Raw genomic sequence first — 15426 nt, forward strand, 5'->3', positions numbered from 1 at the left:
CTAAAAACTGAAGTATTTTTGCGTAAAAGTTACATTTTTGGTTCAGAATTCATCTCGTTTAGTTGAAAATTCTATTATTTGGATGAAAATTTAATTATTTTCCTGAAATTGAACCTATATTGTTAAAAATTCATCTTTTTTCACAAAAAATTCAAATACTTTCTTAAAAATGTATTTTTTTTTTAAAGAAAATAATGTTACGAACTTAAATAATATAAAAAACTTAAACCAAAAAAGAAATTCTAATTATATTTTTAGGTAAAGGTTCATTTTCTTTATTAAAAAGGCTACTACTACATTTCTGGTTCAGAATTCATCTCGTCGGGTTGCAAATTATATTATTTGGTTGAAAATTTAATCTTTTGTTGAAAATTCAGCTATTTTGTTAAAAATTCGATTTTCTAGTTGAAGATTCCACTCTTTGCTTGAAAATTTTACTATTTTCATGAAAATTAATTTCATATATGGTTGAAAAAAAAAATTTTAAACTGACAATTTAAAGATCTCGTTTTTGGTTGAAAATGTATCTTTTTCAGTTAAAAAATTAACCATTTGATTAAAAATTTACCTTTTTTAGTTGATAGTTGAACTTTTTCGTCGAAAATGCATGTATTTGGTTGAAAATTCGTCTTTCTTGGTAGAAATTTAATCTTATAGGTTGAAAATTTATCCTTTTTTGATTTAAAATGCAGTGGATGGTTGAAATATCAACATGCTTCGCAAAAATGTATCTTTTTTTGGTTGAAAATTTCATTATTTTGTTAAAATTGCAACTGTATTGTTAAAAAAAGTCATTTTTTCCATAAAAAAATTCAACAGCTTTGTTAAAAAATCATTCTTTTAGTTCAAGAAAATAACATGACGATTATATTTCTGGGTAAAAGTGATTTAAAAACATTTTAAATGCTACTATTACATTTTCGGTTAAGAATTTATCTCGTTTGGTTAAAAATTATGTTATTTGTTTTAAAATTGAATTATTTTGTTTTATTTTGCAACTACATTGTTAAGAAAGTAATCTCTTTTATATAAAAAATTAAACTACTTTGTTAAAAATTAATCTTTTTTAGTTGAAGGCTCATCTCTTTGGCTGAAAATTTAACGATTTTGATGAAAATTCATGATATGTTTGGGTGAAAATAAATGTTCTAAACTGACAATTTAACTATCTCGTTTTTGTTTAAAAGTGTATCTTTTTTGGTTGAAAATTTATATTTTTCAGTTAAAAAATTAACCATTTGGTTAAAAATTTGTCTTTTTTAGTGGAAAGTTCAACATTTTTTTCGAAAATTCATCTTTCTTGGTAGAAATTTAAATTAATTTAATTTAATTTAAATTTAAGTTAAGCGCCTCGTTGACAATTTATCTTTTTTTTTTATGAAAAATCGATTATTTTTTAAATTAAAGGTTTATAATTGTAGTTAAAAATTCAGCTATTTGCTGTCAAATGAATTTTAATGTAAAAAAATCGACTGTTTTGTAGAAAATTCATTTTTTTTCATTGAAAATTTAACAATCTGGTAGGAAATAAAACTATTTGATTTAAAATTCAACTTTTTTGTGGATCATTTGTCTTTTTTGACTTAAAAATTAAATAATTTTGATGAAAATGCATTATTTTGTTCAAAATTAGTATTTTTTGAGAGAAAATTAATCTTCTAGGTCGAAAATTAATCTTTTTGTTTGAAGATTTAACAACTTTGTTGAAAAATTTTTTGTTATCTGAAAATTTTAATATTCCCTATTTGGTTAAAACATCTTTAAGTTGAAAATTAATCTTTTTTTATAGAATATTAATGTTCTTGGTCGAAAATTCATCTTTTTGGTTGAGAATTTAACAATTTTGTTGAAAATTCATTTTTCTTTGTTCAAAGTTATTTTTTATATCGGAGTTTTTATTTGTTGATGATTAATCTTTTTGACTGAAAAATTAAATAATTTTGTTGAAAATGCATTATTTTGTTCAAAATTAATATTTTTTGACAAAAAATTAATCTTCCAGGTCGAAAATTAATCTTTTTGTTTGAAAATTTAACAACTTTGTTAAAAAAAAATGTTTGTTATGTCAAAATTTAAATATTACATACTTGGTTAAAACATTCTTAAGTGGAAAATTGATCTTTTTAGATAGAATATTAATCTTTTTGGTTGAGAATCTAACAATTTTGTTGAAAATTCATTTTTCTATTTTCAAAGTTATTTTTTATATCGAAATTTTTCTCTGAAAATTCTTGTTTGTTGAAAGTTTAACTGTTCAATTATATTCTAAAAATATGCTTTTTTGTCTTCAAAATTCAAATATTTGGCTGAATTTCAAATTTTAATTTTTATGCTAAAGATTAAACTTTTTTCTTGTTAAAAATATAATTATTTTTGGAAAATTAAATTATTTTGTTAAAGCCGTTATTTTTTGTTGAAAATTCAACTATGTCGTTAAAAATGCATCCTTTTGGATTAAAACTTTATTCTTTACTGTAGAAAGGTCATACTTCTTGGTTGAAAAGTAACTTTTTTCTTAATAATTCAACCATCGACGCAAAAAGTCGTCTTTTTGGTTTGAAAATTTCACTTTTTTGGTCCTAATCTTTAACTACTTTTTGGAAAACTTGTCCTTTTTGCTTTCAGAGGAGTAAGGAGATAAAAAAAAAGTCCAAAATAGGTAACGTAGTTTATAAATCGCACACAACTGGAAAAATTTCCGTATAACAAGAAAGTGAATTGGCGCTGCCAGGTCTTCAAAAAAAAAAGAGCCCTGGCGGCGCCAGTCCCCGCCAGGCCTCGACTACACCACTGGGTGAATCAACAAAAATTATTTCTATCCAGAATTATATTTATAGAATTGTGGGATGTTTCTACCTACGGATTATTGTTTTTATTTCAAAATATTATATGCCATGGAAGAAACTATGTCGTATAACAAAGCATATCATCATATGCTCACAATCTAAACAAAGATTTCAGAAAAACAGATTTTTGTTGATACAACCTTATCTCTTCCAAGGCCTCACCTCAATTAGAAGCTTTTATTATTTTAGAAGAGAGTAAACATAAAATAAAACCTTCCGTTATTAGGAGATAATGTTAAAATAATTTTTCCTCATTACTAAAATTATATAATTTGTTTTAATTGAAAAATTCAACAGATTTAAAACAACTTTTTACCTTTCCATCACTAGATGTAGTCGAAGAAGCATCATTATGCCATTCGAGTCCACTACTCTCAGAGTGACTAGGGCTAGGAGAAAGAGGTAACGAAGATCTTGGACTTTGAGGCTCCATTTTGATATTTTTTTCGATTTTAATGCCTTCTGTGATTTCATTTAGGAAATCAGATTCTGAAGAGAGGGGATCTAAGCCTGCAATTTAAAAAGATTTAAATCAAGATCAGTTTAAACTTTTCTTTCAGTATTTGAATTTAAATTTAACTATACAGTTAAATTTTTTTATCTGGTTTCAAACTGAAGCTTGATAAAACTTTACAACTGCAAGCCTCACAATCTTTATGTGATAAAGTATAGGAACCAAAGGGTACTTTTCGTCACGCTCATAGGTTAACAAATTCAGGATAAATTCATAAGATTTCAAAAAACTTCAATTTCAATTTTAAATAATTCAAATTAATTTGAATTTTTTTTTTAAATATGAAAAAACTTCATTGAATTTTAGTAAATTTGAAATGTGCTTAGAAAAAATGAAAGGAATTCAAAAGAATTAAAAAAATTCAGGTTGAATTCCAAAAAAAAACTTTAATCTCTTCAAATCCTTACTAATTTCTCACCAAAGAAGGGACTAATTACTATAAAACTATTCTAGTTAAATTCAAAAGAATTCAAATGAATTAGAAATAATTTTAAAAATCGAACAAATTCCATTGATTACAAAAATATTGAGTGAATTTAGAGAAAGTTAATGGAGATAAGGAAAGTTCGACGAGTATCATAAAAACTAAATTTAAAAAACTATTAAGTAAATCCAAACAATTCAAAAATATGAATAAAATTAATTGAATCGACTAAGAGTTTAAAATAAGTTTTAAATACTTCAAGATGAATTAAACAAAACAATTTAAAAGAATTTGGAATAGATTAATAAGAATTCAGGCCGACTTCCAAATTAGTTGCAAAAAATATTTGAAAATCTCTCGAAATCTTTGAAACTCTACAAAGTCCCTCACTTCTTGTGAATACATACTTTTCAATTCATTAAATTATTATAATATCCTGCCAAGTTCTATGAAATTTGATAATATTTCCAGAAATACTGAACAAAATATTAAGATTATAATACAATATTATTTCAAATTATTAAAAATTTGTTAATGCCTTAAAATTATTAAGACTCTTGGCAATCTCTTGAAAATGTCTTGAAATATTTTAAAATACCATAAAATATTTTCGTCTTTAAAATCTCTTTAAAACTATTGAAATAAACAACAAATTCTGAGAATATTTTTAAATATCCTAAAATATTTCAAATACGTTGAAATCCCATGAAATTACTGAAATCAATTAGAAATTACTTAGTAATCTTTTAAAATAACCTAAAATGTCTCAAATTCCTTCAAGTCTTTTGTAATCACTTGAAATTTTTTAAAGCTTTTGAAACTGCCAAGGAATTTGAAAAAAAAACTTAAAATGTTATAAATTCTTTGACCATTTTATCTACTTCATTGACCCCAAGAATCAATTGAATAGAAACTTTTAACAATTGCAAAAAATCCGTTAAATTTATAAAAATTCAAGTAATTGAAAAAAAAATGAAAAGAATTTTAAAGAATTTAGAATAAATTAATAAGAATTCAGGGTGAATTAAAAACAAATCAATTTTTTGAAACCCTACGAAATAGCTTACCTTATAATAGCTTATCTTATAAAACGTTATACATAGGCCCTATAAAATCATTCGGTATATTCGGAAATTCTATCAAATTCTTTTTTCTAAATTATTTCAAGTGCTTTCAAATCCCTTCGAATTAATAAAAATAATTTTAAAATCCTAGGAATTCTTTTAAATTCCCTAAAATATTTAAAATCCTTTGAAATCAGTTAATTTGAAATATAATAAAAAAAATTCAAGGAAATTCAAAATAAGTTGGTGAAATTCCTAAAAATTCAAGGCGAGGTTAAAAGATTTCAGGATCAATTGAATAAAAACTTTAAAAAATTCAAACATAAAAAACTATTGATTGAATTTAGAAGAATTAGGTAAATTTAAAAAATTAAAAACAATTAAGGGTAAATTAATAAGAATCCAGGGTAAATTAAATATGACTTTTTTAATATCACCCCCATCAGTCCATTTTATAGGATACCAAAGAAACCCATAAGTGAAAAAATAGGTTTTGCGAGTTTTCGAGGCTTAATACGATTTTTTTGCGTTTTAAAAATACAAATCATTTCTAATACATCAAATAATAATGTATACTGACAACTACATGTTTACATAAATTGTTTTAACAATTTATGATTGTTTTCAGCAATTTTCTCTTAGAATAGAATTAGAAAGTCGCGTTTTTTTTCATTTTTGCTTTTTGTCCAATTTTCAATTAGCGTGAACTAAAGTTAACAAAATTAATTTTAAGAACAATTGATTATTTATTGCTTATAACACTCAATTTGAATAATACTAGAACGTAGCGTTTTCTTCTTAAATTTTCAAACTATTTGTGCGTTTTTCACTTGAAGTGAGTTAATAATTAATTAAATTTAGCAAAAATAATTATTAAAACAAATTATTATTGTTTATAATTATCTTCTTCTTTATTAATGCTCGATAGTTGCATTTATTTCCGAAATCTTCAACTTTTTACCTACTTTTTACTCAGTAAAATAATAAATAATGCAAGTTAACAAACCCAGTTGTTCAAACAATTTATCACTGTTTATAAATATCTTCTTTTAGATAAGTGCTAAAAAGTTGAGGGTTTATTCTGAACTCTTAAACTTTTAGTCCACTTTTTAGTTAGTGAGGTAATAATTGATGCAAATTAACAAACAAGCTTACTTAAACAATTGCTTATTGTTTACAACTACTTTTCTTAGATTAATGTTGGAAAGTTGCTTTTTCCTGAAATATTTAGTATTGCTTTAACTTTTAAGTTATGAATAAATAATAAGTGAACCTAAACAAGAGTCATTCTTAAAAACGCATTGTATTGTCTTACGTGAATTATTTTTTATCTTTTCCCGATTAAAAAAAAATTAATTTAAATAAAACTGCTATCTTGTACAGGAGACGGAAGCAAATAACAATTTTTTAGGTTTAAATAATTATTACGTCACTTTTGCTCAATTTAAATTGATATTAACTCACTCCAAGTGAAAAGTGGACAGAAAATTTCAAAATTTCCGAAAAATTGAATAAATTCTCAGTTTAAATTAAAATTAACTCACCATCGGAACAAATATTTTGGAAAACGTCCAAATCCATGGGCATAAAGTTCATGTCCAAGTCATCTGTGTGGTATGACGAAGGGGATTCCGTGGCATTCTTCATTATATCATCAGGACTTTCGTCGTAAATCGGAGATCCCTCGCCTCCCAAAAGAAGCGGGATGTCCAATTTAGAACTGAGATCTTGAATAAAATCTTCCTGGAACTCATCATCTGAAAAAAGGAAAAAAAAAGGTTTCCGTGTAAAAAATGCATCCTGAAGTCAAGATCTAAGGGTTTCAAAAACGATTAAACTGCTTAATATAAACGCACAAAATTTATTATTGTTAAATTATCAATTAATTCATATTAATTATTATATTTTAAAATTCCCCTTTTAAATATGTAAATTTTCAATTTCAATCTTTTCAATGAAATTATTTTGTGTAATTATGGGCTAATTTATTTGAAAAAATTGACCAATTTAAACCGAAAAATTGACTCATTTCTGACTCAAAAACTGACCAACATGGATTAATAATGTGACTAATATTTTTTAGAATTTAACGTAATCTAAAAGAATTCGAAGAAAATCATAATAATTCCAAGTTCGAATGAATTCCCATTATTGGAACAAAATAAAAAAAATACTATTAATTTCAGTAAATATTTGAGTAAATTAAAATTAATTCAAGGAAATTCAACAGACTTTTATGAAATTCATAAGAATTTGAGTGAATTGAACATTTGAAAAATAAAAAAATTTCGATCGACTTGAATTCAATTTAATTTAAATAGAATTCAGGTGAATTGCAATTTTTTCAAGGCCAATGAATTAAACCAGATTCAAATCAAATGAAATGAATTCGATAAAATTCATGAAAATTCCAGTGAATTAAAAACAATTCAAAAATATTTTCAAAAAGGCATTATTCAATAAATTGGGAATAAATTCAGAAAAATTCAACGTGATTCAAAAGAATTTGATGAAATTCCTAAGAATTCAAAGCGAGTTTTATAAGACTTTAGAGCGAATAAAAAAAACTTAATTGGTAAAAATCCATTCAATTGAGTAGAATTGAGCAAATTTAGAAGAATTCAAGCGAATAAAAAAAAATCAGGATAAATTTTAAAAGTTCAAAAGAATTTTGAAGAATTTAAAGGAATTCAAGATACATTAATAAGAACTCAGGGTGGATTCCAAATTATTTCAAATAAATGTTTCAAAATCTCAAAAAATCCTAATTATTCCTTTAATTTCAGTATAATTGTAGTGAATTTAGAAGTACTCAAGAGAATTCAAGAGGATTCGATTATCAAGATGAATTAAAAAAAATTCAAGTGAATTGAAACAATTTGTTTAAATCCAAAAAATTCCATTGAATTGAGATAAATGAGAGCAAAGATAATTAATGTATAACAATCTCATTAAATATATAACAATTTAAAGTGAATTTAAAAGTCTTGAGGAAGAACTGAAAACAAGAATATAAATAAAAGAATATTAATTTAAGTCAGTGGACTTTAAGGGAGTTAAAAAAAAATCAGGGTGAATTTCAAATAATTAATGTGAATGGAAGAAAAGTTTTAATATCCAAAAAATTCGATTAAATGTAGAGAAATGTGATTAAATAGAATTATTGAATAAGATTCTGATAAAAGCCATAAGAATTAAAGTACTCAGGAAATGAAAAAATGGAAATCCAAAAACAAAATTCAGTGAATTTCAAGGGAATTCCAAACGAATTCAAGGCGAATTAAATATAATTCAGGGTGAATTTAACAGTGAATTTAAGATTATTAAACATTAAAAAATTAACGAAAATCAATAAATTATGAATTATTTGAGGAAAATTCAACAGAATTCAAAAGAATTTGATGAGATGCCTAAGAATTCAAGGGGAGTTTGAAAGAATACAAAAATCCACTGAATTGAGTAGAACTGAGGGAATTTAGAATACTTTAGGTACATTAAACAAAAATTCAAAGGAAATAACAAAAATTCAAGAGAATTCTAAGGAATTAAAAAGAAATTATAAATTGAAACAAAGTGGTATATTTTTGAATTTTTACTCCACTATTTTTTAAATGATTTAAATCTTATCACATTTTAAATTAATTTGGAATATTTTCAAACTTCTAAATATATTTTAAACTTATTCGAATATTTTTCAAATTATTGATTGTTCAATTTTCATTTTGATCGTTCGAAATATGCTCTTAAAATTAATTTTTAAAAATAAAAAATAATTTTAAATTTTTCTATCAAGCTTAAGATATTTTTTGATATTCTTAAAACCTTTAAACATTCTTAAAAAGCTTTAAAATTTTATTTCGAAATCTTTTCCAGTTTGGATCTTCTCAAAATTGGTAAATATCTCTTCAACGAACTCAAAGTTTTTCCAAATTGATAATTGTTCAGCTGTTAATTGTGCATCAAAATTCAATAATTTTACTAACATATTACAAATTTGTTAAATGAAACAATTTAAATTATAAAGTTCAAAGTTTAAATTCATCACTGTGAAATATTAAAGATTCAAGGATTTCTATTTCAAATAATTCAGTTTAAAATTGTTTAGATTTTAATATTTGACTTTTAACTTCTCATTTTAAATAAAAAATAAAATATTGTTAATATTTAAAAAAATATATCATCTTAAATATATATATATATATTTTTGCTTAAAAATTAACATTTCTACAATAAACTATCAGTATTTAAAATATAATTTTAAGTACAGTTTTCTAATAATTCAACTGTTTTGTGACACTTTTTTTTGTTGAATTTTGTAAACAGGTCGAAGAAGAACAACTTTTTTGGTTGCAAAACCTGTAAATTCCTGTAGATGCTTGTAGTTGTAAATTATTTTATGAAATAAAAGTTACAAAAAATACAACAATAAAATACAAAAAAGTACAAAATTCGTTCCAATAATATAAAGAATTTGTACTATTTTGGTTGAATTTGATTGTATTTATTATTTGTAGATTCCTGTAGATATGGTTTTAGTTTTTGTATTTTTTTGTAGAAATTTTTCCACCAGGAATGTTGACTTTATCTTAAAAAAAGTGACAATGTAAAAGATATTTAAATGCCTACGAGGCAGCCTTGGAAATTGGGAACAATAAATATTTTTAACAACAACGAAACACGGTTTCAGTTTGTAGTTGTTGTATTTTCAAACTGAAAGTAACAACGCAAGCAGATTTGTTTCCTGCATTATTAAGCACTTCTTGTCCAAGGTGTGTCTAAAATTTTAGCGCTGACGGTGTTTCACGTTGGCCGTGTGTCGGCGTAAACGAGGCGAGTAATTTTGAGTCAATGAACTTTGTCGAAGCCGGTCTGCCTCATCCCACCGGCCGAAAGTGAATTCGAGTTTTACTATTCCGAGTGATCAATGTGGTCGTCCGGCCGGCTTATTAAAAACCTATCTCAACCAAATTCCATCCTAGAATCTTCAAATTCATTTCCCTCCAAAGATCCCTGGCGGAAAACATTTTTACAGCAAAGTAGAGCATTTAAACAACTGTACATTTTTTTGTGGTTGATTCTGAACCAATTTATTTAGATTATTACCTTTTCCAAAAAGGAAAAGAAATCATTTAAGAAAAATGCTTTTCTTAAATTATTAATTTTAAAATTCATTCTTTTTTACGAAAATTTAAATAAGAAGACTTCTTTTTTAAAAAATGAGGTAAAATTATTTGGACTCAATTAAAAGAACTCTTGAAATATTCATAGGCAAAACCTGCAGCTTGCAACAAATCATGAGTTTATTTTCTATTTTAATTTTAATTTTATTTATTATTTTATTTAATATTCATAATTGTGCTGCTGGAATCTTTTTTTGAATGAAAGCACTTTTTTTGAAAATTTGTCTTTTTGATTAAAGATTTCATCTGTTTTAGTAAAAATTTCATCTTTCACAGATAAAAATGCTCCTACTTGGTAGATAATTAAATATTTTTGTTAAAAATCTATCATTTTGGGTCAAAAATTCATCTCTTTGGATTGAAAATTCAATTTTTTTGTAGAAACTTATTTCTTCTTTAAAAATTCATATTTTAATCGTGAAAAGTCAAATAAAATATTTTTTTTTACAAAAAATTGAACTAAGTTGAAAATTACCATCTTTGTTGGAAATCCATATTTTCAGTTCAAAAATAAAAATCTAATGCCGAAAAGTCTTCTTTTTGGTTTTGAAAACTAATCTTTCGTTAAAAAAAATTATGTATCTGATTCATAATTTTAGTTGAACGTTAAACTATTTTGTTGAAAATTAACTTTTCTATCGGGAATTTAATTCTTTTGTTGAAAATTTATCTTTTTTAGTGGAAAATGTAATTACTTGATTGAAAGTTGAACTACTTTGTTAAAAATACTGTTTGACTCCTAGGTAAACAATATATTATTTTATAGATTATCATTCTTAAATTATACAATTAATGAAAAGAGACAAGGAACTTTTTAGGTAACTTGAAGTTACTTTACCTAGTAACTATAGCTAGTTACTAAAAAAAGTAACTTACCCAACACTGTAATACACATACTTTTTTGTAAAAAAATGTACAAAATTAAAAAAAAATTAAATACAAATAGATAATTTTTTCTTGTATGTTGCTGTCGAAAAGTAAAAAAAGAAACAATAAAGCATAAATTTCTATGATTCAAAAATTGGTATGAGTTTTTATTAATCTTTTTTTTATAATGCTGTAAAAATCTACAAATTAATTTAGAAAACAATGCAGAAGAATTCAAGGGAATTCACGGCTTTGATGAATTGAATTTACTTAAAATAGAATTTACGTAAATTAATTTGTTTTAAAGACCAATGAATTAAATAAAATTCAAGTCAAATTACAAGAATTCGATTAAATGCAAATTAATTAAAAATAATTATTCAAGACAATGAAAATAGAATACAAAAGAATTTAAAAGAATTCCGGATCAATTAATCAGAATTTAATGTGAATTCCAAATGGATCCGAATCAATTAGGAAAAAATTACAAAAAAAAATACTGCACTAATGAAAATTACAGTAAATTTAGAAGAAGAATTCAAAAGAATTCGGTAAAGTTCATACCAATTAAAGATGAATTTAAAAGAATTCAAGTAAATGAAGCAAAATAATTTTAATGTAAAAAATTCCATTTAATTCAGATTTGAGTAATTTGAAGACGGATAATCTAAACAATTTGATTGAATTCATTAAATTTGGAATGAATTAAGAAAAATTCAAGTGACTTCGACAGAATTCTAAGGGAATAAGAATTGAGGGTGAATTCCAAATTAATTTAAATGTATTAACAAAATGTCGAAAAATCCCAAATATAATTAATTAAAATTCCGTGCATCTCAAGAGAATTCCAAACGAATTTAGAGCGAATTCAATAGAATTCAGGGTGAATTTAACAGAATTAAAGTGAATTGAAGAAAACCAACGAATTAAATAAAACTCGAATGAATATGGAGAAATGTAAGGGAAATGAAAAAGTTTCAACGTAATTCATACAAACTTAAAGTGAATTTAAATAAATTCCAATAAAGTGACACAGTCATCACTGTTGCATTAAAAATATAAACGATGGACTTTACGAAATTATACTTATATCAGTTATTAAAATTTATGTTTGAAATAATATAATAAATCATTATTTTATTAAGACTTTACAGTGTGTTACATAAAAGGCTTGTATATACATTGTTTCAAGATAATATTTGGAAACTTTCTAAGGATTATTAAAAGTTTTAAGAAAATAAAAAGATTTATAAAATTTGATTAATGAATAAAAAGTTAATAATTATTAAGCTGGAAAAAATCTAAGAAGTTAAAGATATATTTAGAAGTTTTGAAGATGACAAAATAATTTAAAACTTGAAAAGATTTCAAAATATTATATATATAAAATATAGATTTTGAATGGTTTTAAAAAAATGACACTTTTTTATCCAAAATTTTAAAGAATTATCTGGAAGATTTCAAGGCAACCTTTTAACCTTACAGGATTTTCCAAAAATTGTAGGAAAAATAAGAGTTCCAAGAAAATAACAAGATTTTCATTAGATTACTGGAAAATTTTTAAACGATTTATTCAACAAAATTTTTACCAGAATATTTCAAAATATTTCAAAACAAATTTTAATTTATAAATTAATGTTTTTAGCTTAAAATTGATTAAGATGATATAATTGTTAAAATTGAAAAATGTTTTGATTCTTTCTTCAAATTATAGGATTGATAATGATAGGGTGGGTTTCTATTTTTTTATTTGTAGATTCTTGTCAAAAGGTTTTTTGTACTTATTTGTAAAAAATTATCCACCAGAGATAAATTCCAAAAAATATTTAAATTCAAAAATATAATTTTTTTGTCTCTCAACAACGTAAATATTATATAAATATAAAATGCTAACTATTTGATTGTAATTTAAAACTAGAATTCTTTACTTTAAAATATTTGGTCACAGAATATATATTTCAACCTAAGATTTTTGTTATCTAAAATAATTAGAAATTACTAACTAGACTAAACCGATAAATATGAACATAATTTACTGCTGCTTCGTAATTGTTTTGATTTCATAAGGAGGCAAAATGCATTTTATCAAAAGTTAAAATTAAAGTCTCTTATCAATCATACTCGCTGCACCTGTTTGGAATGACCGACTTTAATTCGTAATTCGTTTCTTTAAAAAGGCAAATGATCCTCATTTCGATTGTCAACAAAATGGATCTCATTAGGCACTCATTTGACGATACGTGTGACACACGTAGGCCCTCTTATTTGTTTTAGAAGCTCATAATCAATGTATCCCTTCACGAGGTAGCAATTAATGAGTTTATGTACTATAATTAGTAATTACATATATCATTTAAAGTGTTATCACCTACATAAAAGAATCATAATAATTAATGATTAAAGTGTTAAAAAAAATTATAATTTAGAAAAAGATGTCATTCTAGAATATAATTTAAAATATGTGTTTAATTTGTTAGCATTTATTTTTCAACTCATAAAAAAATAAAATATTCTGATACTTAAATTTCGCTTTAGCAATATGATAGTTCGATGAAGCAAGACGTTTGCTGAATTGGCAAATTTAAAAGTGCGTTTAAAATTCATCTCCAAAGCAAAATTCGAGAGTAAATTATTATCGGGTTTCTTATTGTTGATAATTTATTTTATTTCTTTAAAAAATTCAAAACCGATTTTCGATCTAAATTTATTTTCTTGAAAAGAAATATATTTGTATCTGTTAAGTATTTAGTGCCTATTCAGAAAAACTTATCTAGATTCTAGATAATTCCCTTGCCCTGATAAACGGGGCACCCCGCTGAATTTCTGGAACTGAGGGCGGTACACGCCCTCTCACGCCCATTAAAATATTTTAGATTATTCATTTAAATACAATTTGTGTTGTCAAAATAGATTTTCACAATTTTACGTCTACTGCACAAATTGGCTTCAAATTTCGCAATAAAAGACATTGTTGAAAAATCTATCTAATTTTTATAAAACGAAAAAGTAACTGTTTTTAAATATAAGTTAAAAATGATTCTATATGTGATACAAAATAAGTTTTAATTTCAATTTCCTTTGAGCTTTTATTTTTTGTTTTTTAATTAATCCTAACTTAGGGGCCGTCCAAAAACTACATTAACAATTTTGGGGAATATATTCTTTTAAACAAAATAAATATCATATTAAATTCAATATGAAACGCTTCAAATTCTTAAGATTTCAAGTTGAAAAATATTGTACTCTCAACAAAATAGTTCAGTTTTCATCCAACAAATATTTCCTACAAAAAAGATAACCTTTCAACCCAAAAAGATAAAAAGATTTAACTTTTAAGCAAAGACAAAAAGAATTTTCAACAAGATAGTTAAACTTTTAACAAAAAAGGTTCATTATAAACTAATAAAGATGACTTTTCTGCCATAAAAAATTAATCTTCTATCCGAAAAGACGAATTTTCAAACAAGCGAATTAATTTTTTTTTAAATCGTGAAAAAATATTTGAACCCTCAACCAAATAGATGAGTTTAATCAAGAAAGATGGATTTTAAACCAAATATTTAAATTTTCAACTGAAAAATATATATATCTAAACTTAAAATGAAATTTTCAAATTTGCAATTTAAAGCATTAATCTTTAAAAAAAACAAGAATTTTCAGCTAAGTTGAATTTGAACAAAAAGACGCATTTTTTCACTTAATATTTGAGTTCTCCGCGAAAAAACTTCTAAAGCATGCATTTTTATCAAAAAATAGAATGGTTAAATATTCAGAAAAAAACATTATATTTTAAACAAAAAAATTCAAGGAAAAAGATTAATTTTCTATCAAAAATTAAGAATTTGTACCCAATTTTCAATTAAAAATATCAATTTTTCACCACAAATCATCACATACATTTTCAGTTAAAAAAATTAATTCTCAACCAAACAAACTAAAAAATACTAATTTTCAATCAAATAGTTAAATTTTCAACGAAAGTGATACATTTTCAACTAAAAATATGAATCCTAAAAAAAAGAATTTCCAACAAGAGTTCAAAATCCAACCTACAAGATGATTTTTTAACCAAGAATATTAATTTTTTAAAAATGAAAGATATTTTCAGTCAGATATGAATTTAAAAAAATGAATTTCTAACAAAGTAGTTCAACTTCAATCAAGCAGTTACATTTTTGACCAAAAAATACATCTTTTTAACAAAATATTTGTGTTTTCACTAAAATAATTAAATTGTCAACCATTACAACTTTTAATTAAACCTACTGAATTCCGAACCAAAAATGTAACAGTAGACTTTTTAACCAAAAAAAGGGGGAAGTTTCGTGAAAATAGGGGGCAGAAGAAGAATTCTTAAAAAAGGGAAAAAGAGAGGAATAAGAGAAAAAGTGTGAAGTCTGAGATATGAAAGTGATTTTCAATCTTATTAAGTTAATATTAATATGCCGTTGCAAGGCAACTCATTGTTTTATTGCTTTTTTTCTTTCGCAAAATTTACAAACTTTATTTAAATTTATCATCAGGAAACGTA

General features: G+C 24.2%; 1 protein-coding gene across 2 annotated transcripts in view; it reads right to left on the reverse strand.

Annotated features, from left to right (window-relative positions):
- LOC117179988 (cyclic AMP-dependent transcription factor ATF-6 alpha) overlaps positions 1 to 15426 on the reverse strand; it is a 66377-nt gene that overhangs the window by 32179 nt on the left and 18772 nt on the right. For both annotated transcript variants that reach the window (XM_033372258.1, XM_033372259.1), the window contains exons 2-3: positions 6393 to 6605; positions 3163 to 3356 (exon numbers count right to left, since the gene is read on the reverse strand). In XM_033372258.1, coding sequence (XP_033228149.1) covers positions 3163 to 3356; positions 6393 to 6605 — 407 coding nt within the window. The remainder of the gene's footprint in view (positions 1 to 3162; positions 3357 to 6392; positions 6606 to 15426) is intronic.

Source organism: Belonocnema kinseyi, chromosome 9 (assembly GCF_010883055.1).
Source record: "Belonocnema kinseyi isolate 2016_QV_RU_SX_M_011 chromosome 9, B_treatae_v1, whole genome shotgun sequence".
NCBI classification, from domain to species: domain Eukaryota; kingdom Metazoa; phylum Arthropoda; class Insecta; order Hymenoptera; family Cynipidae; genus Belonocnema; species Belonocnema kinseyi.